The sequence below is a fragment of the Loxodonta africana genome, chromosome 21, assembly GCF_030014295.1.
Source record: "Loxodonta africana isolate mLoxAfr1 chromosome 21, mLoxAfr1.hap2, whole genome shotgun sequence".
In the NCBI taxonomy this organism is placed as follows: domain Eukaryota; kingdom Metazoa; phylum Chordata; class Mammalia; order Proboscidea; family Elephantidae; genus Loxodonta; species Loxodonta africana.
In genome coordinates, this window is record NC_087362.1 from 50290555 (window position 1) to 50310324 (window position 19770).

A 19770-nucleotide genomic window follows, 5' to 3' on the forward strand; every position below is an offset into this window, starting at 1 on the left:
AATTGACTCAACAATAACTGGTTTGGTTATTTTTTTAAGTTGTCCCTGCTTTAAATGCTTCAGTGACTTCCCTTAACCATAGGATATATCAAAATTCCTCTGCCTCAACTATGGGGCAGCTCCTGTCTGGAGGGGAGATGAGAAGGCAGAAGAGGGCAGAAGCTGGCTGAATGGATATGGAAATACAGGGTGGAAAGAAGGAGTGTGCTGTCTCATTAGGAGGAGAGCAACTAGGAGTATATAGCAAGGTGTATACAAATTTTTGTATGAGAGACTGACTTGATTTGTAAACTTTCACTTAAAGCACAATAAAAAATTAAAAAAAAAAAAAACTCCTCTGTCTCACTTTCAAAGCCCTGTGCTCTCTGGCCGTTGTTTACTACTGCTCTAGCTTCATCTCACATCACCTCACTCCCTCAACCCAAAGCACCTTTAACAAGGCCATATTCAAGACACTCACCCTCCCCCATGTTCTGCCCGGCCGCCGCCTCCTTCTTACTTTGTTCCTCCTCTGAGCACAAATACTGCCAGGTTATTATCCTTCCTGTAACTCAGTAAGCCTGCCAACCCACTGGTGCAGAATCTGTGCCAGCCTCTCAGTCACCTTCCTGACACCTTGTTGTTATTCTTCTTTGGCAAATACCAACTACTGCTTCATCCAGAAACCCATCTCTTGCCAATTTCCCTCTTCAAGATTGCTAACAGGAGGGGTGGGACCAAGATGGTGGAGTAGTCAGATGCTTCCTGTGGTCCCTCTTACAACAAAGACTCCAAAAAACAAGTGAATCAATTATATATGACAATCTAGGAGCCCTGAACATCAAAGGGAAAGTTGAGGAATTGGACTGAGCAGTAGGGGGAGGGAGAGACAGTTCAGAAGCAGCGAGGAGTTGCCAGATCTGGCCCCAAGGGAACTGGCACCCCACAGGCTGGATCCGCTGGTGCAAGTGTGGTAAGGCAGACAGTGGCATTCGGGTCGCATTTTCCACAACAGAAGAGACCGAGCAGTGAGAGTCCACTCGTGCTTCCAGAATCAGAGAAAAGCGGCACTCGAGCGGCAAAAGATAAGTACATGCGTCTAATCTACCATGTGGATTAAAAAAAAACACCCCTTTGGAAAAACCTCTCTCCCGTTTACCTGCCCCCTTTCCACTCTACACCGGGTCTGAGTCAGCTTTACAGACTGCCATGTCCCCTGGGCCAGAAGTAGGAGCCATTGCTCATCCTGAGCCATTCTCCCAGCCTTGAAGAGGGAACAAATTAACAAACAGGGGAAAAAAGAATCTGCCAGTTCCCCTAAGCTGGGAACTTGGGGCAGAAACAGCTCCTTTGTCTAGGCACAGGCATAAGAGGTCCATGGACTTTGAATGCCTTTCACCCCTGCATAGACCTGTGTGAGCCCATCACAACTGCCCTCATTTGCACAGTACAACAGGGTATATACCTGCAGTCTAACCTCAGTGGTATCAGCCATACAGTGGAGAGGTAGGTTCACGACGTAATAGGCAGGGTCCTCACCTACCCGCATCAGGGGCCTGAGGACTGGTGGCTCCACCCATGCCACCTAGCCACCCACAACAGGGGTCCAAAAGTAAGTGGTGCCTCCCAGTCCTTACAGCCAACAGCATCGGGTGCCCATAGTCCAGCTGCAAAACCCACCTACCTATGCACTCTAGGGAACAGGGACACACTTTCCTCTCAGATACTCAGGAGCAGCCGTCAGCCTCCTGTCTTGCTCAGTGCGTGACCCCCTACTGCAGCCAGATACCTGTGCCTACACCAATCACCCCTGCCCTTCTAGGATTGTAGGTGAGAGCCTGCACCACACTACCAGGATACTGACTGACCACCTGGATACCTTAGCTGAATCCATACAAGAAAAGTAAATGAACTCCTGGGCTCACATACCTAGTAACAACTCTAACCACCTGGTGACAGGATGTTAGGGTTTCGACAGTGCCAATAATAAAATTATCTCACATAAGCAGCCTATTTGGGTGTATCAAAACAAAACAAGAAGCTAGGACACAGTAAGCAAACATAAAATAAATAGAATAACTTATTGATGACTTGGAGACAACAGTCAATATCAAATCATGCAAAGAGGCAAACCATGATGGCTTCAGCAAGCTCCCAAAACAAAGAATCAAGAAATCTTCTGGATGAAGATAATTTCATGGAATTACCAGAGGTAGAATACAAAAGATTAATATACAGAACTCTTCAAGAGATCAGGAAGAAAATCGGGCAAAATGCAGAAAAAAACAAGCAGCACACAGACAAAGCAACAGAGGAACTTAAAATTAGAGAAGAGCATAATGACAAACTTAACAGGCTGCAAGAATCCACAGACAGCAAACAGAAATCCAGAAGATTAGCTAGAAAATTTCAGAATTAGACAACTCAATAGAAAGTCATAGGAGACTAAAGATAAAGCACTTGACACCAACACATTTGAGGAAAAATCAGATAAAAGAGTTTTTAAAAATGAAGAAAACCTAAGAATTATGTAGACTCTATCAAGTGGAATAACCTACAAGTGATTGGAGTACTAGAACACGGCGGGGGGGGGGGTAACAGAAAATACAGAGAGAATTGTCGAAGATTTGTTGGCAGAAAACGTTCCTGATATTGTGAAAGATGAGAAGATATCTATCCAAGATGCTCGTCGAACCCCATACAAGGTAGATCCCAAAAGAAAGTCACCAAGACATAATCAAACTTGCCAAAACCAAAGATAAAGAGAGAATTTTAAGAGTGGCTAGGGATAAACGAAAAGTCACCTACAAAGGAGAATCAAAAAGAGTAAGCTCTGACTACTCAGAAGAAACCATGCAGGCAAGAAAGCAATGGGATGACATATATAAAACCTTGAAAGAAAAAAATTGCCAGCCAAGAATTACGTATCCAGCAAAACTGCTTCGAAAATATGATGGCGAATTGGGACATTTCCAAATAAACAGAAGTTCAGGGAATTTGCAAAAACCAAACCAAAATTATAGGAAATACTAAAGGGAGTCCTCCGGTTAGAAAATCAATAACATCAGATAACAACCTGAGACTAGAACACAGGGCAAAGAAACCAGATATCAACCCAGATAGGGAAATCACAAAAATAAATCAAAGCTAAAACTCTGAAAACAGGGAAACATAGATGTCATTATGTAAAAGATGACAACATTAAAAGGAAAAAGAGGGACTAAAAAATGTAGTCATAAATCTTTCATATGGAGAGAAGGTCAAGGTGATATAAAGAAATAAAAGATTGGTTTAACCTTAGAAAAATAGAGGTAAATATTAAGGTTACCACAAATGAAACTAACAATCCTACACACCAAAATAAAAAACAAGAAAAACATAAAGACTCAGCAAATAACAAAAATCAACAACAATGAAAAAGACGGAAAGAAAATACATGAAGAAAAACGACTCAGCACAGAAAATTAAGTGGAACAAAAAAAACTGTCAACAACACATGCACACAAAAAGGCATCAAAATGACAGCACTAATCTCATACCTATCAATAATTATGCTGAATATAAATTGACTAAATGCACCAATAAAGAAACAGAGTGGCAGAATGGATTAAAAGAAACATGATCCATCCATATGCTGCCTACAAGAGACACATCTTAGTCTTAAAGACACAAACTAAACTTAAAAGATGGAAAAAAAAATATTAAGCAAACAACCATCAAAAAACAGCAGGAGTGGCTATATTAATTTCTGCCAAAATAGACTTTAAAGTAAAATCCACCACAAAGGGTACGGAAGGACACTATATGAGCATTAAAAGGTTGGTACACCAGAAGGACATAACCATATTAATTATTTACGTATCCAACAGGGCTCCAAATTACATAAAACAAACTCTGACAGAATTGAAAAGAGAGATAGAAAGCTTCACAATTATAGTAGGAGACTTCAACACACCACTTTTGGAGAAGGACAGAACATCCAGAAAGAAGCTCAATAAAGATCTAAATGCTACAATCAACCAACTTGACCTCATAGACATACACAGAATACTCCACCCAACAGCAGCCAAGTATACTTTCTTTTCCAACACACATGGAACATTCTCCAGAATAGACCACATATTAGGCCATAAAGCAAACCTTAACAGAATCCAAAGCAATGAAATATTACAAAGCATCTTTTCTGACCATAAAGCCATAAAAGTAGAAATCAATAACAGAAAAAGCAAGGAAAAAAAAGTGAAACTCAAGGCTTGCTAACAGCTTGGCATAGAAGCTAAAGTTGCATGCAATCCTCAGCAAAGAGGAAAAAGGAAGCTGGGTTTCCCTTCTAAGGTTGTGGAAAGAAGCCCCGGGGTTCCTGGAGGCCCAGAAACTCCATAACAGACACTGCTTTTATCTCAGAATATTGTAAATTATTTGCTTTCGTGTCTTTCTTTTCCCCCAAGCTGCGTGCTCCTCGAGTCCATGCACCGTGTCTGATAGTGGCCCTGGTGACACAACAAATATTTCTCAAATGAATAAAAGACGGACTGTCTTCCAGTGTCTCACACACACCCTGTTCTCCCCCACTGCTCACTGTCCCCAGAAAGTGTCCCCCTCCTCCGTTGCCTAGTCCTTCCAAGAGTCCACTAGATTCCGTAAGGGGGGAAGGTTGTCCTACTCTAGTCCACCCTCTTTTGCAGAGCTTGAGCATTATGTGGCTGCAGGTTACAGCTACGGCCACCAGAGGGCTCTTCTCATAGCCCTCGATTTCTATAGGCAGTTTGACAAGGGCTTCATTTATGTAGCTAGGAGTTAGAAGCAGGTTCTTTCATCAGTTTCATACTGGTATGAGGTGTTCTGTTTATTACAAGACTCTTAGAGCAGGAAGTTGGTCGTATGGTGACTTTAAAAGACCATGTTGACTGCTATCTCCAAAACTTTCTTGGGAAAAAAAAATTTTCTTCTAGGAAAAAAAAAAAAACCCTTTGCCATCGAGTCGATTCGGACTCACAGTGGCCCTATAGGACAGACTAGAACTACCGCATAGGGTATCCAAAGAGTGGCTGATAGATTCGAACTGCAGACCTTTTGGTTAGCGGCCGAATGCTTAACCACTGTGCCACCAGGGCTCCTCTTCTAGAATAGGAACCAGAAAAAACTGGCTCGATATTATGGTACTTTGCCCTTCAACAGGACTTTTGAAGGGAAGACGTGTCCCCAAGTGAGGACGGCATGAAGAACTCCAGCCCCCTCTGCCATGGGCTGCAGCCTGCCTAGTTGGGGTGCTCCACTTCAGCCTCAGCCCACCCTGGACACCTGCTCCTTTGAGCCTGAGACTTAGAGGTGAAAGACTACTTGTGCAAGTCACAGACCCTCTGACCTCAACCACCTCATCAGTAAAATGGGAATGCAAACACTCACCACATCTATCTCACAGAGTTGTGTGAGGGTAAATGAGATAATCATGCAAACATGCTTTGAAAATTGTGCAACCCTGTGCCAATGTAAGACACTTTTATTACACTCCCATTTCCCTACTTAGACCACTTTCCAGGATTGGGATGAACGCAATAAGCAGGTCACAACAATACTAACAAGTCAAGAAAGGTTTTTGAATTCTTGAGGGGAAATGATAGCAGAAAACAATCAAGTTTTTAATGATTGCTCTTCGGATTATGTAAGATACAAGATAAATAACTATTACTCAACATGACATTATAACCAAAAAAAATTATTTAAGAAATCAGAAGACCATTACTGGTAGAAATGTAAAATGGTACAACCACTGTGAAAAACAGTTTGGCAGTTCCTTAAAAAGTTAAACATAGAATTACTATAAAAAAAAAATTACTATATGACCCAGCAATTCCACTCCAAGATACATACTCAAAAGACCTGAAAGCAGGGACTCATACAGATGCTTACACACCAATGTTCATTGCAGCATTATTCACAATAGCCAAAAAGATGGAAAAACCTCAAGTGTCCATCAACAGATGAATGAATAAATCAAATGTGGTATATCTATACAATGGAATGTTATTCCTCCATAAAAAGGAATGAAGTTCTGATACATGCTACAACATGAATGAACCTGGAAAACATTATGCTGAGTGATATAAATCAGGCACAAAAGGCCATGTATTATATGATCCCATTTATACGAATATCCAGACTAGGCAAATGTGTAGAGACCATGGGTTGGGAATGGTAAGTTATTGCTTACTGAGTAGAGCTTCTGCTTGGGGTGATGAAAAATTTTCGGAAACAAATAGCGGTGATGTTTGCACAACATTACAGGCTTGATTAATGCCACTGGATTGTAAAGGGTTAAAATGGCAAATTTTAACTTGTGTATATTTTACCACAATAAAAACAACCAGAAGAGAAATAGTCATTAGGATTTTGAGAATTATCAGCATGTCATCTTACAGACCTAATTTTTTACATTTTTTTGTAATTGACTCAATTTATTTCAAGACACTTTACCAAAGTAAGTCACATACTATTTTCCTGGTATTTCATCCTAGAACTACTAGTTACTTAGCTTAGAATTTTCAAGGCAATAACCTTCTTTATCTAACAGACTCTAGATAATCTGAAGGAAGGAAAACACCATCTACGTGTGCGGCCTGCAGACACACCTGTTGCTGAGAGAGCATCTTTGAACTACTGGCGAACGTGGAAATGTATCAGCAAACCCTCAGAATTTCCTATAAAAAGCCCAGCCTTCACAGGTACAGCCAGGGACAAGCTGGATCTTCTTGAAACTCATGCCAGCTTCCTTTCTCCTTGCCCTAACAGAACGGTTCTCATCCAGAGAGCACCTTGATTTCTGGGTGATTCCTGGATGATCCATCGACCTCTCTCCCATCTCCTTTGATCTTGTACCCTGTCATGTACCCTCTCCATGGCTGCTTGCCCACTGGAACTAGACATCCTCCTCCACATTGGTTGCTCTGCATACTGACTTTGTGTGGGCAAGGCTGGGCTGCCCTCCGCCCCCTCCAAGAAGTCAGAGAATTCCACCACCCTTTCAAGTCATCTCTCACCATCACACAAGGCAAGTCCCCAAATGATCCCTGTCTGATGGGGCCTTGCAGCATAGATTAGCCTATCTGGGACACCAGAGCAGGCATTCATTATTATTGATGGGTTTTGAGCTTCCAGTAGAGTCAAAAACATCTATTTCATCTGCAGATCACAGTGGTTAGTTTGACAAATTAGAAAGAGCTATATGGGTAACCAATATGAATTTAATGACTTTGGGTACATAAGCCAAAATGTCACAATATGTCCCACTATCTTTCACTGTCTATAGAAAAAATAGATCTCCATGCCCCTCCTCAGCAGCACACTCCTGCCAAACCTACATTTGAAGAGAGAGAGAAAAAGGAGATGCCTGGCAGGGATCATCTCCTGGGTGATGTCTCAGTTTCCTCTGGAGCCCCTGTGTTATTGAAGCCCTGCTAGACTCAGAGCCCTGGCCTCTGGGAGGTGGTAACACCGGCCTGCACATTCTTCTCCAGGCCTACATGATAAGGCACCTTTGGGACTCATGGACACACCACTGTTAGACACAGAAGAGGAAGTGCACTATTGCTTCCTGCCCCTCAACCTGGTGGCCAAGTATCCGAGCCTGGTGACTGAAGACAACCTGCTGTGGCTGGCTGAGACTGTGGCCCTGATTGAGTGCGAGTGCAGCGAGTTCCGCTTCATTGGTGATTGCCCTGTTCTGGGGTGGGAGGGGGCAGTGGAAAGATAGGGCCCACCCACCCCTTCCCATCCCCCATCTCCACCCCAGACCCCACAGAGGCCCAGCTTGTGCTCAGGGCCTCAAGAGCCTCCCTGGGCAGAGATGATGGAGGTGTGCCAGAGCCTTCTAGGAGCCAAGTAGATGCCCAGCATGGCTCCCAATAACCTCAAGGCTATCTTACCTCCCTGTTTAGTTTGGAATAGCCTAGGAATAAAGGGGCACTGGAAACTACCTGAGGGACCTCAGGAGTTAGTACAAAGGGCAGGGCCCTGAGCTGGGCTCCAAAGTCAACTTCTCTTCTGCCGTATGGACCCAAGTGGGCTTCAGGCCTCAGTTTCTCTCACCATAAAGTGACAAAATACGGCTGTTTCAAAGGATGGTCTTTATCTGCTCACGCTTCCACTAAACTCAGAGTAAGAGAAAAGGAGGGCTCTGAAAGGTGGCAGTTTCCCCAGAATCACTGTACAATTTTCCCCCTGGAGCTAGTGACCTAAGGAGGAATGAGAACGTGGACCCTGGACAGAGGCAGCCTTCCTCCCCTCACTGACTGCCCGAGGAAGAGCCTCAATGGGGATATGAACTAAATGACTCCTGATTCTAAGATGCTGCTGCTGCCTAGATGCAGTCAACTCTCAAGTTGCACTAAGGGCCCAAATGCCTGGAACCCCAGCCATTCATGTTCATAGTCATCTAGAAAGTTGTCCATGATGTGCTTCTGAATCTCCAAGCTGATTCACGCAGGATGTTAGCATTGGCTCCATTCCTGCCTCACACACTGCAATCCAGGCAGGGACAAACTGCAAGTGCCACCTGCCAGCCCAGGTCTGGCCAGTCCCCTCCTCTCTAGGCAGCAAGACAGCTGCCTCTTTTGGAATGACCTGCTCTTGGGTGGTCAAGGCCCACAAAGTAAGTCTCAGGGCCACACCCATGGACTCAGACACAGGAAAACAAAGTAATTTGGGGTCTTACACCTTGAAAACCACAGACTCTAAAGCTAATCTAACCAGGTGTGTTTAGAAATTGTTTCAGAACAAGGGGAGCCTAAGATAAGTTGCAGCATCAAAAACCTGGTAGAAGCCTGGACCTACAGTTAAATTAGAGATAACCTCCTTAACTCATTTTGTTTCCTTTTGCCTTTCAAGTGAATTTTCTCCGCTCGCAGAAGATTTTACTACCAGATAATTTCTCCAACATAGATGTATTAGAAGCAGAAGTGGAAATTCTGGAAATCCCTGAGCTCACTGAAGCCATAAGGCTGTACAGGATGAATATGGGTACGTCCCCCAGGGGAATCTTGACGTTCTGAGGTAGGCTGGGCTTGAGATGAAAAAACCAAGGACAAACATCTCCCTTCCCACCACCACTTTGGGCTTTGAGTAGCTATAAGAGAAACTAGTGTTTTGGCTGAATTAGAACCCTGGAAGATGAATTTCAGCCTGGAGCCCTTTGTGCCCTATCTCTGCACAGCCTCCCCATTGAGGGTGGGTGGCTAGCAACCCACTGGGGCTGTGGGGAGCCCAGCCCAGCCTGGAGCAGCAGGAGGCCAGCCTGGGTGGGAAACCAGGTGGGAATGTCCTGAGGTGGGAGGCTGAGCCCGAGGACAGGCTTCCCAGGGCACAGGTGGTCTGCCTTGCTCATGAAGGAGACAACTGGGGGCTGGCAGCACCTACCAGTCCCTCCCATCCCTCCTCTTCCAGGCACAGCTGGAAGGCATGGGGATGCTCCGCAAATTCCCCACTAGTGCTTCAGTTATGCCACCCCACCCCCAAATTCCCTTGTCCCCACACCCTGCAACCTCTGGCTGTTGGGCCTCTGTTCCTGGCACTTCCTGACCCCAGTTCGGTCTGGGCTTTTGTGCTCCCAGCCCTGCCACATTCCAGCTTGCTCTTCCCCTCAAGTGTTTGGTTTGCCTCTCATCGTCCGTTTCGTAACTCCCATACATCCACAGAGCTGCTGTGCATGTCCAGGGAACTGGCTCTCTCAGCGTGCCCTCCTTCTGAGAATGCATAGGAAGGTCTCGTACATGTGAAGCTCGCCTGCACATCAGCAGACAGTTATCCCCTGGGAACAGGCAGAATGGGACCTTAGATAACATCCTTTCCTTGTCTCCAGGCTCAGCTCTCCCAGCCCCCTCCCCAGGGAAATGGAGCCCCTATCGTATTTGGACCTGCAACGTGTCTGTCCTAGGGTCTTACAATCCACTTAAGGGGGTGTGAGTTCAGAACCCTCCCCCAGTGGCTTCTGTTCCTCTGAGAACATGGGTCATTGTGAGGGGGGTGGAGTGGTGCCTACTCCACAAGATCAGTGTGAAGATGAAATGGAACTGTGTTTGTACACGGACTCTGTAAGCCATGCATCAACCCCCAGCCACAAATTGCCTCTTTTACAGCACCCTCACTAAGGGGAACAGCTCTGGCATCCTTGGAGATGGACAGACCTGACCTCCAATCCCAGCTCTGCCCATGCCTCTGCAGTTTGGGGAAAGGTGCTTAATTAGCCTCTTTGGGCACAATTTCCTCATCTGTGAAGTGAGGGTAACACTACCCACCTTGACGGGTTGCTCTGAGGAATGGAAGTAATCCATGAAAATCAGCAGCTTGCCTGCTGGTCCACTGTCTCTGTGGAGCAGGGCCTGGTAGGCTGTGATACTGTATTCTGAGACACTGCCCACTGCAGGAGAAAAAGCTCCTGGCCCACAATCCAGCAACCCAAATGCCCAGCCTTAAAGGCACACAACATCCTATGTCTCTGGGGGAAGGTCTGCCCAGGAAGGTCCATGATAGGGCCTGGGAGTTTGGGAAGGCCATAACACAGTGGGCTCTCCACTGGGTTGCTGGTCTTTACCCATGGACATTTAGAACAGAGCCTGGACCTGAGGAAGATTCCTGCAGAGGTTGAGGCCTGATGACTGTATACTGAAACTTAGATTTTAGTGATACAGTAAATACTGATAGAGTGAATGAACCCCTCTGCCTCAACAACCCCCAAATAATTTGACCTCTAAGCAAAAATTATATTGATTTTGAAAAGATCCAGATTTGGGCTGTGCAAGGGAATAACCTCACTCTAAGCCCCTTTAGTACTAATTCAGGGCAACAGTAGGAAGCAAGAACCAAAACTTCCACTACAGCTATAGCCATAGGGGGTCTAGGAGTCACCCCCTTTCTTTGGCATAGGTGGCTGTTCCCGGACCTCCTGCCCTCCCCCAAGCCCTGGGAAGGGGGGTCGCACAGCTGGCCTGGAGTCCACGAAGCCCCTGTATGTGATGGCCTTCGGTCTGCTTGTCAAGTACCCAGACTCTGCGCTGGGACAGCTGCGCATCGAGAGCACACTGGATGGAAGCAGACTGTACATCACGGGGAATGGAGTCCTCTTCCAGCACGTCAAGTAAGGCCCTCCTTAGAGAACAGCTTGGTCCCATCAGGCTGGCTGTGTATTTCCCTAGGGACCAAGACCAGCCTTTCCCATGAGCCAGATGGAAGTAGTGTCCTTGGGGTAAACCCATTATTCTAGCCACTCCACCACCACCACGAGATTTGGACCTCAGGGTAGAGGGCTGGTGCCAATGGAGTTGGGAGGATCCTCCAGGTTCAAAGGACTATCCCATATTTCTGTTGTTCTCTGCAATCTCTGCAGGTTCTAACCCTGCACTAGGTCTGAGAGGACTGGGCCATGACCTCAGGGTGCTGAGTACCCCTCCCCAAGCTAGTGGAGCATGCAGATCCTCCTATACCCACCCATGGTGAGCTTCCTGAATGTACAGAGGCCAGAGCTGGGGCAGGCTTCCTGGAGGAGGTGATTCCTGGCTCTTGCCTTGGGGGATGAGTGCTAAATATTCTACTAGTGCAGGAGCATGGATCCCAGTTCCCTTTTATAGAGGATGAACTGAGGTCCAGAACAGTGGAGCTGCTGTCTTAGGGTCACAAAGCACATCGGTACCAGCTTTAAAGGTAGAAGTGTGTTTTACTGAGCCCCTGGAGAGAGGATTGGCCACCTCAAGCACTGCTTTGCCCTAAGGCTGTCAGTTTGGTAGTGTCCTGACCGCTCACACAGAGTTTGGGTAGCTCCAAATGTTTCTTCATCCTCTTCTGTCCAGGAAGTACCAAGCGGAAGACAAATGTACCCTGTTCTCTCCAAGGGACCATTCATCCCTCTTCCTCTGAGGGTCATTTGGGGCATTCTTGGTGGAGGCCCTGGTCTGAGACTCCTCCCTGCAGTGGGTTTGGCACAGAACTAGTGGAGGAGCCCGAGGCAGCCCAGTGCAGCAGAGGAATGCTGGGAAGGACAGAGCAGGGGGCCACTCTCCTGGCCTTGGGCTGTGGGGCTGTGCTGCAACATGCCCCATAACACCTCTCTTTCTCAGGGCTGTCCCCCAAGCTGATGTCACAGAGGACAAATACAAGTGCCTTTAGAGGGAGAGTTCAAGGAAGGGGTTGATGTTTAGACCCCCAGCTTCTTTCCTGGGCACACAGGGTGTTAGTAATGTGCTAGGACCATGGCAGGCTGCTCCATAGCAACTGAGATGTCAGGCAGATACTTACAGGGGCAGAACGGGAGTGGCTGGACTCTGGCCTGGTTTCTGGGGCCTGAGACAGGGCCTGGAGGCTTGCAGTCAGTCAGTTTAGGAAACTTTGCTGAAATAGGTCAAACTCAGCTCCAAAAGAGTGAGCCTATATCCTGGCTTGCCCTCCTATGAGATATCTCTAGACTTCCAGTTAAATGAAGGAAATTATGTTAGTGATGCCAAGTTTGAGCCAGTGTCATGGCAAAATACCCTGACATGCAAAGTTTCCAGGCTGGAGATTCTCTGGGGGTGGGTGCTGAGGCTCTTGATGACAGGCCTTTCCTCTGCACAGGAACTGGCTGGGGACTTGCCGGCTGCCCCTGACAGAGACCATTTCTGAGGTGTATGAGCTCTGTGCCTTTCTCGACAAGAGGGACATCACCTACGAGCCAATGAAAGTGGCCCTGAAGACTCATCTGGAGCCAAGGACTTTGGCACCCATGGATGTGCTCAGTAAATGGGGAAGCTTCTTGGTTTGAATGTAGTGTCAGGAGAAGGTTTGGGATATTGAAGAGGAGAGATGAGGCTGGCCAGAGCCAGGATCTATGGGTGGATGACGGGGGGAAATCCAGACCAACAATTGTGGGTTTTGCCTAAAGGGAAACTTTCATGTTACATCCTGATCCTTGCCCCTCAAGCCCACAAGTAGTCTCAAGCAGTTGACACTGGGCCTGTGTGTGTAATATCCAGTGTGGGGCATACAGGTCCCCACACGCAAGCCTGCTCTGGCTCCAGGAGCTGACATGCTCTGCTCATCTGGTCCTCACAGCCATCCAAGTCAATTTACTAGATGTAGCAGAGGTTCACTGAGGTAACTTGCTCAAATTACAGTTAGTTAGTGGTCAAGCTGGATTTGAATCTGAATCCAAATCCAGTGCTGTTTTCACCAGCTACCCATGACCTCTTATTAACACCAGCTGCCCATGACTCCCTATTAACAAAAGTTTTTGGGGGCAAGTTCAAGCTGTATAATTATTATTATTGCCTGACAGCAACATTCAACTTTTATTGAGCACCCACATATACATGGAGGCCCTGATAGCACAGTGGTTAAGTGTTTGGCTGCTAACCAAAAGATTGGCAGCTCAAGCCCACCAGCTGCTCCTTGGAAACCCTGTGGGGCAGTTCTACTCTGTCCTTTAGGGTCGCTGTGAGTTGGAATCGACTGGACAGCAATAGGTCACCATATACAGCACAGGGGTAGACACTGGGGGTATAGAAGTGAGCAACACAGGCCCAGTCCCTCTCCTCAGGGAGCTCGCAATCTAATCATATACTATACCTTTTATCTGCTGGCTATATAATCTAGTTATACACCCTTCACTCATTACAAAGCTCACTAGAAACTGGTTCCCAAACATCAGGAAAAAAAAACTTAGAATATAATAAGAAAAATGTCATGGGTTCATCTTCACAGAATAAAGCAGAAGAGTGCCGCCATTCTCCAGACACGCTTAGAGGCGTGGTCTCTGTAGAAGTGGTGATCTGATGAGAGCTAGCTCTGACATTTGCCAGTCCAGAAGCACAAACGTAGAGAGGACTCCCAGCTCCAATCTGAACAGCCATATGAAAAGTTATACACCCAGGACACACGTAGCCAGAAACCAGAGGCACTTGGCAACGTAGGTGAACAGGAACATCAGCCCAGCTTTCTTGAGAGACGTGGGGCAGGTGAAGACCAGTGCCCTTGGAGTTCGGATTCCAGAGGGCTTTCCGTCCCCACTCCAAGTCACCAGCTGACCTTCAAAGCTACTATTCTAAACCCACTTCTTCACCCAGAAAACTGCATGGTGAGCAGCAGGGATGCTTGGTGTCAGGGATTTCTGCTGCTTCTCAGAGTAAGCAACCCAATATGACTGATGAAGATATTGAGTCTTAAGATGCTGTACCTTATTGACCAAAATGCCATACCTAATTTCCCCTGCTGGCCATGTGACCTGTTTCGTCTTCTTGGTTTCCATAGATGAGGAGTGGACGGCAGAAATCACTGTGCATTCTCTGCAGCAGATCGTCAAAGTTTATGTTGGCAGTCACTGGTATGCAACCACTCTGCAGACCCTGCTGAAGGTACTGCTGGTCGAGGCTGCCCTCCTTCCCTTTGGTTTTCCCCACTGAGCTGCTTTGGAACCTGTCACCTGACTCTCAGCCTCCAGCGCTTGCTTAGAACAAGGACATACCCCCAGCTCCACTGCCCAAAGTGCTTTTATCATATGAGCAGAAATAGAATGAGCAGCCTGCTGGGGAGGCTCGCAAGAGCCTGGGTAGGCATGGTCCCCAGACATCCTTCTAACTCAGAACTGAAGCCATTCCCGAAGTTCACCTTTCAGCCAAAGATTAGGCAGGCCTATAAAACAACCAGTAACATGTGAGGAATGTGCTTCTTAGACCAGTCAAGTATACTAGACCAAATGAGCAACACCTGCCCAAAAACAAAGAAAAGAAGGCAGAAAGTGACAGGAAAACTAGAGGAATGGAACCGGGGAAGCTGGGCTGGGAAGGGAAAGCAGGAAGTGCTGACACAATGTGGGGATTGCAACCAATGTCATGAAGCAATTTATGTATAAATTTTTGAATGGTAAACTAATTTGCTCTGTAAACTTTTACCTAAAGCACAATTAAAAAAAAAAAAACGTCTGGGTAGGGAGGAGGCCAGTTCTGAGGGGCCTAGACTGAGACAGGAGGCAGGGTGAGGTTCCAAGTGCCTCAAGAGGGTGGCCTGGGGATCAGCAAAACTTGAAGCAGAAGTGATTGCGTCTCTCTGGGTGCTCTCCTCCCCACTATTCCTCCCTGTGGCAGGTAAGACAGGGAGATGGAGACCTCACGCCTCTCTGCTCTAGCATGGTGGGGAAAAGGACACAAGAGAAGACTGACCTGCCCCTCACTAGAGAGCCAACCCTTTGGTCTGAGTCTCATGCCCAACCCCTTCCAGTATCCAGAACTGCTGTCCAACTCTCAGAGAGTGTACTGGATCACCTATGGACAGACCCTGCTAATCCACGGGGATGGCCAGATGTTCCGACATGTCCTCAACTTTCTGAGACTTGGGAAACTGTTTTTACCACCTGAATTTAAGTAAGTGAAGCAAGAAAATCTTTTGATAAAATCACTGAGGCTTATGCTATCCCTCTTGTAACAAAAGGAAACCTGAGTTTGCTGCCTTCAAGGATGAAATTATATTATTTCCAATGTTAAAGAAGGCAGCTCTAGGGACTTCTGTTCCCACCCACACTCCCACTCAGTCCAGCATCTCCTTGCCATTTGCAGGGAATGGCCCCTCTTCTGCCAGGAAGTAGAGGAATACCAGATTCCATCCCTCTCTGAAGCTCTTGCCCAATGTGAGGCATACAAGTAAGGAAATCTTGCCCAGGATACCGTGTTCTGGTGACATCTTTATGTTCCATCTTTATTTGGGGAATCCTGTTCTAAGTCCTGGTAACCTGGTGGCATAGTGGTTAAATGCTATAGCTGCTAACCAAAAGGTCAGCAGTTTGAATCCACCAGACACTCCTTGGAAACCCTATGGGGCAGTTCTACTCTGTTCTATAAGGTTGCTATGAATTGACTCAATGGCAACGGGTTTGGTGGGTTTGGGTTCTAAGTCCCATCTCCCAGTAAGACCTGATCTCCTTGGAGAGAGGGTGGAGCAGGCCCAGGATTGGCCAACGGCTTAAGTAAAAACCTTCAAGAGCCACTCTCCTCTACTATCTAGTGTTAGTTCCCAGGGAAAGGGCAGACCAGACCAACTGGCCAGTGGGGTGGCAGGAGCTTCTGCTTACTAACCAACCCCTCTTGGGTTCTGCAGATCATGGACTCAGGAGAAAGAGACTGAAAACGAAGAAGCTTTTCCCATCAGGAGGTTGCATGTGGTGACAGAAGGGCCAGGATCACTGGTGAAGTTCAGCAGAGATGCCAAAGAAGAGGTAAGCCCCAGCCTTCTTTGGTTTGCCCTCAGGGAAACCACCACAGGACTTAGTGATGGGAGGGGTCGGGGAGGTAGGCCCAGCTACTGAGGGGCATGGAAAAATGAAAAAGCAAAGTTCCCAACATAGTAACTGGTTTCTAAATCTTGAAGAATGTCCAGGGAAGTGTTGGCCGTTCATGGCCTAGGACACCGACACTATCTCCTGTCGGTGTGTGAGGCCCCTGGGCCAGCACCACCCCCGCTCAGACTGAGCAAAGCCCAAATGGGTGACCCATGTGGGGAATGAGATTGTTCTGGATGAGCAAGCAAAGCCTTGAAGAGCCAGCTTGTTAGAATCTGGGCTAGGATTCAATGTGGAAGCACATGCCTAGAGCTGCTGTGTCCTTCTCTCCCCAGACTACAAGCTGCATGCCTGTGGAGTTTCAAGACTGCAGTGACAGGACTCCATGGAACAAGGCCAAGGGGACCCTGACCAGGTCCAGCCAGGTGGAGGAGGCTGAGCAGTACACTCGGACCATCCAGGTGTCCCTGTGCCGAGCTGCCAAGAGGACGGGCAACCCCAGCACATACTCACACTGCCCTGGCCTATGTGCCAACCCCAAACACTGGGGAGACCGCCCTGAGAGTCCTCCCAAAAAGAAGTGTGCCACTATCAACCTCACACAAAAATCTGAAACCAAAGATCCTCCTGTCACACCCATGCAAAAACTCATCTCTCTGGTGAGGGAGTGGGACATGGTCAATTGCAAGCAGTGGGAATTCCAGCCACTGACAGCCCCCCAGAACAACTCCTTGGAAGAGGCCACCCTACAGCCCCCCACAAGAAGTGAGGCTGCTTCCCAGCCCAGCACCTCAGCTGCCTGGAAAACCCATTCCACAGGCTCTGAGAAAGACCCTGGTCCACAGGCAGGGGCTGGAGCTGGAGCCACAGACAAGGGACCAGAGCCAACCTTCAAGCCATACTTCCCCATAAAAAGAGCTGTCACCCTGAAGGACTGGGGCAAGCAGAGGTCAAAGGAGAGAGGTGAGTCCTGTCCCATCCTTGACCTAAGTCTCACTATAACAGAGAAGTCAAACTCCTTGGCCAAGACCACAGAGTGAGCTAGTGACAAAGTGATAACTAAACTCCTCCACTTACCAATGTCAGCTCTTTGTAGGCAGCAGACACAGAGGTGACTGGCATAGGGGCAGGGCTTGACGGGCCGAGGTAATCACAAGGTGATATGATGAGGGCCCCGGATAGGAGGTACCTAGGAGGTGGTAGGGGCACAGAGGAGAGTGGGGCTGGGGAGTCAGTGGGGAAAAAAGAAGAAAAAGCACAGGTGTTCGTGGTCCAGGTGGAGGCCAAGCTTCACATGGAGAAGTAACAGGAGATAAGCTGAAACATAAGGAGGACAGGTCTTGTGGGCCACATTCACAATATGGCACTTTGTCCTGATCCTGACGGAAGGGGCAGCCACTGAAGGGTTTTAAACAAGACAGCAAAAGACACGGTCAGTGGGCATTCTAGATGGCTTGCTCCAGGAGCAGAGGAAATGCAGCAGGAGGGGAAGTGTTAGAAGTTGCTGACTCCATTCCAGGTGAACAAGTTAGGCAGTTTAGGGGAGGAGAAAGGGAGGGACTCGGCCAAGGAAGGTGCCAGGTTTCCAACTTGGGTGTCAGCAAAAAGGGCAGGGTGGACAAGAGTAGGAGTAGGACTTGGGGGAGAGGACACAGTGAGTATAAGCTGCTATAGGACATCAAGTGGAGAAGCCCCGGAGGCAGGAGGGTCTATGGAACCAGGGTGAAGAGGGAGGTGTGTGTGTGTGGCAGAGAGGTATGCTGAAGTCCTCCCCCACAATATTCTGTTGCCTTCCCTTTAGTTGGCTCAGGTCCTGCCTGGAGGGGCAGGCCTACGTGGACCTGCTGCTGTGAGCCTCATGTTGGTCTGTCAAGTATGCCCTTCTGGGGTAGACATGAATCAAGGTTCACCCAAAAAGTTCCTCTCATTTTATAAAAAAGATTTCCAGTCCCCAAATGAGTTATGATTGGCCCTATTTGATGCCAATCTTAGTTCAACACAGGACTTTGGAGAGTTCCTTGGAGCTCTGAAATTCAGGTTATGGCTTGCAATGATTTCCAGGCAGTGGAAAGAAAGGCTGGGACAGGCACTTGCCAGCCCAGTGTGCCACTTCTGAGAAGGTGGAGGCAGCAGCAGCTGGAAGGGTGGGGTGACTAACTCTATTGGTCTGTCACCAGAGGGCCCCTCCCTGCTTGGGCTTAAGTGGCTTAACGAGAGCCCCCTCCCTACATTGTTTTCACAGAAAGCCCTGCCCCTGAGCAGCCTCTGTCTGAGGCCAGTGAAATGGACAGTGCAGGGATCATCCTTAAAGTGACCCACCCTCCGGTGGTGGGCAGTGATGGCTCCTGCATGTTCTTTGAGGAGAGCATCGTGTATACCACACAGATGAACCTCAAGCACACGTCACCCGCAGCCAGTGTCCAGCCCCGAGGTGAGCCTCCTGGCCATGCCTGGCCCTGCACTTCCCAGGACACTTCAGGGCACAGCCTCCCTTGAGTGTCTCCCCAAGGCTGTCCTGAGGCCTTAGCCATGGGCAGGTGTGGCCACATCTACTCTCCCTCCTTCCACAGAGGTGACTTTCTTGAGTCTCTCTTTGTCCTGGGAAGAGATGTTTTATGCACAGAAATGTCACCGCTTCCTGACTGACATCATCCTGGATTCCATCAGGCAAAAGGACCCCAAAGCCATCACTGCCAAGGTGGTGTCCCTGGCCAACCGGCTGTGGGTATGTGTGACAGGCCCCAGACCCTGGGGCACATTCTACTTTCTCCACTCTGTCCCCTGCAATAAGTGGTGCGAAACCAGAGGAAGCATGCAAGGACAGGTCAGGGAACAGGTCAGGGGAAGAGGGTAGAAGAACGGGCGGGGCAGGAAGGCAGGGTAACTACATCCAGAGCGCACCTGGCCAAGGGGCAGGTTTGGTATGTCAGTGCCCCCCCGCCCAGGGCCACTGCAAGCCCAGGCAAGCCCCTGCTCTGCATCCCACTCTGAGGGGCTGTGAGCACATATATGTCAGGCAGCTGCCCCCAGCCCCACCTGACCGAGGGCTCTTCGCAGACCCTGCACATCAGCCCTAAGCAGTTTGTGGTGGATTTGCTGGCCATCTCCGGCTTCAAGGATGACCGGCACACCCAGGAACGCCTGTACAGCTGGGTAGAGGTGAGCACTACCCATGCTCCACTGGGAATGGCAGCCCATGGAGGATCCTGCCCAAGGGCCAGGCCTGTGCACCCAGGAGGCTAGGCAGGCAGCCAGGCTGCTGGTCTTGGTGAGGGAAATACGATGGCTGAAATTAGCCAGTCCACACTGGTCAGAAATAAGTATTCTGGCCCCTGGGTTTTACAGTTTTCCTCCAACAATACCAACTTTGCCTTCACCACTAACAACTCTGGCTGCACTGGGGAAGCAGGTACTTTCGGGGTACAAAATCTGTGGACTGGGATTCAGACCTTTTCAACCATGACACCAACACTTCACCTCTTTAGCCATGATGCCACCATTTT

At 48.1% G+C, this 19770-nt stretch overlaps 1 protein-coding gene across 1 annotated transcript in view; it reads left to right on the forward strand.

Annotated features, from left to right (window-relative positions):
• Positions 1-19770, forward strand: part of KCTD19 (potassium channel tetramerization domain containing 19) — a 34390-nt gene that overhangs the window by 13953 nt on the left and 667 nt on the right. The window contains exons 3-15 of the mRNA XM_010596728.2: positions 6551-6701; positions 7494-7685; positions 8863-8994; positions 10897-11107; positions 12577-12737; positions 14248-14351; positions 15214-15356; positions 15549-15632; positions 16087-16204; positions 16603-17230; positions 18510-18698; positions 18838-18992; positions 19325-19426. Of these exons, the coding sequence (XP_010595030.2) occupies positions 6551-6701; positions 7494-7685; positions 8863-8994; positions 10897-11107; positions 12577-12737; positions 14248-14351; positions 15214-15356; positions 15549-15632; positions 16087-16204; positions 16603-17230; positions 18510-18698; positions 18838-18992; positions 19325-19426 (2370 nt within the window). The remainder of the gene's footprint in view (positions 1-6550; positions 6702-7493; positions 7686-8862; positions 8995-10896; positions 11108-12576; positions 12738-14247; positions 14352-15213; positions 15357-15548; positions 15633-16086; positions 16205-16602; positions 17231-18509; positions 18699-18837; positions 18993-19324; positions 19427-19770) is intronic.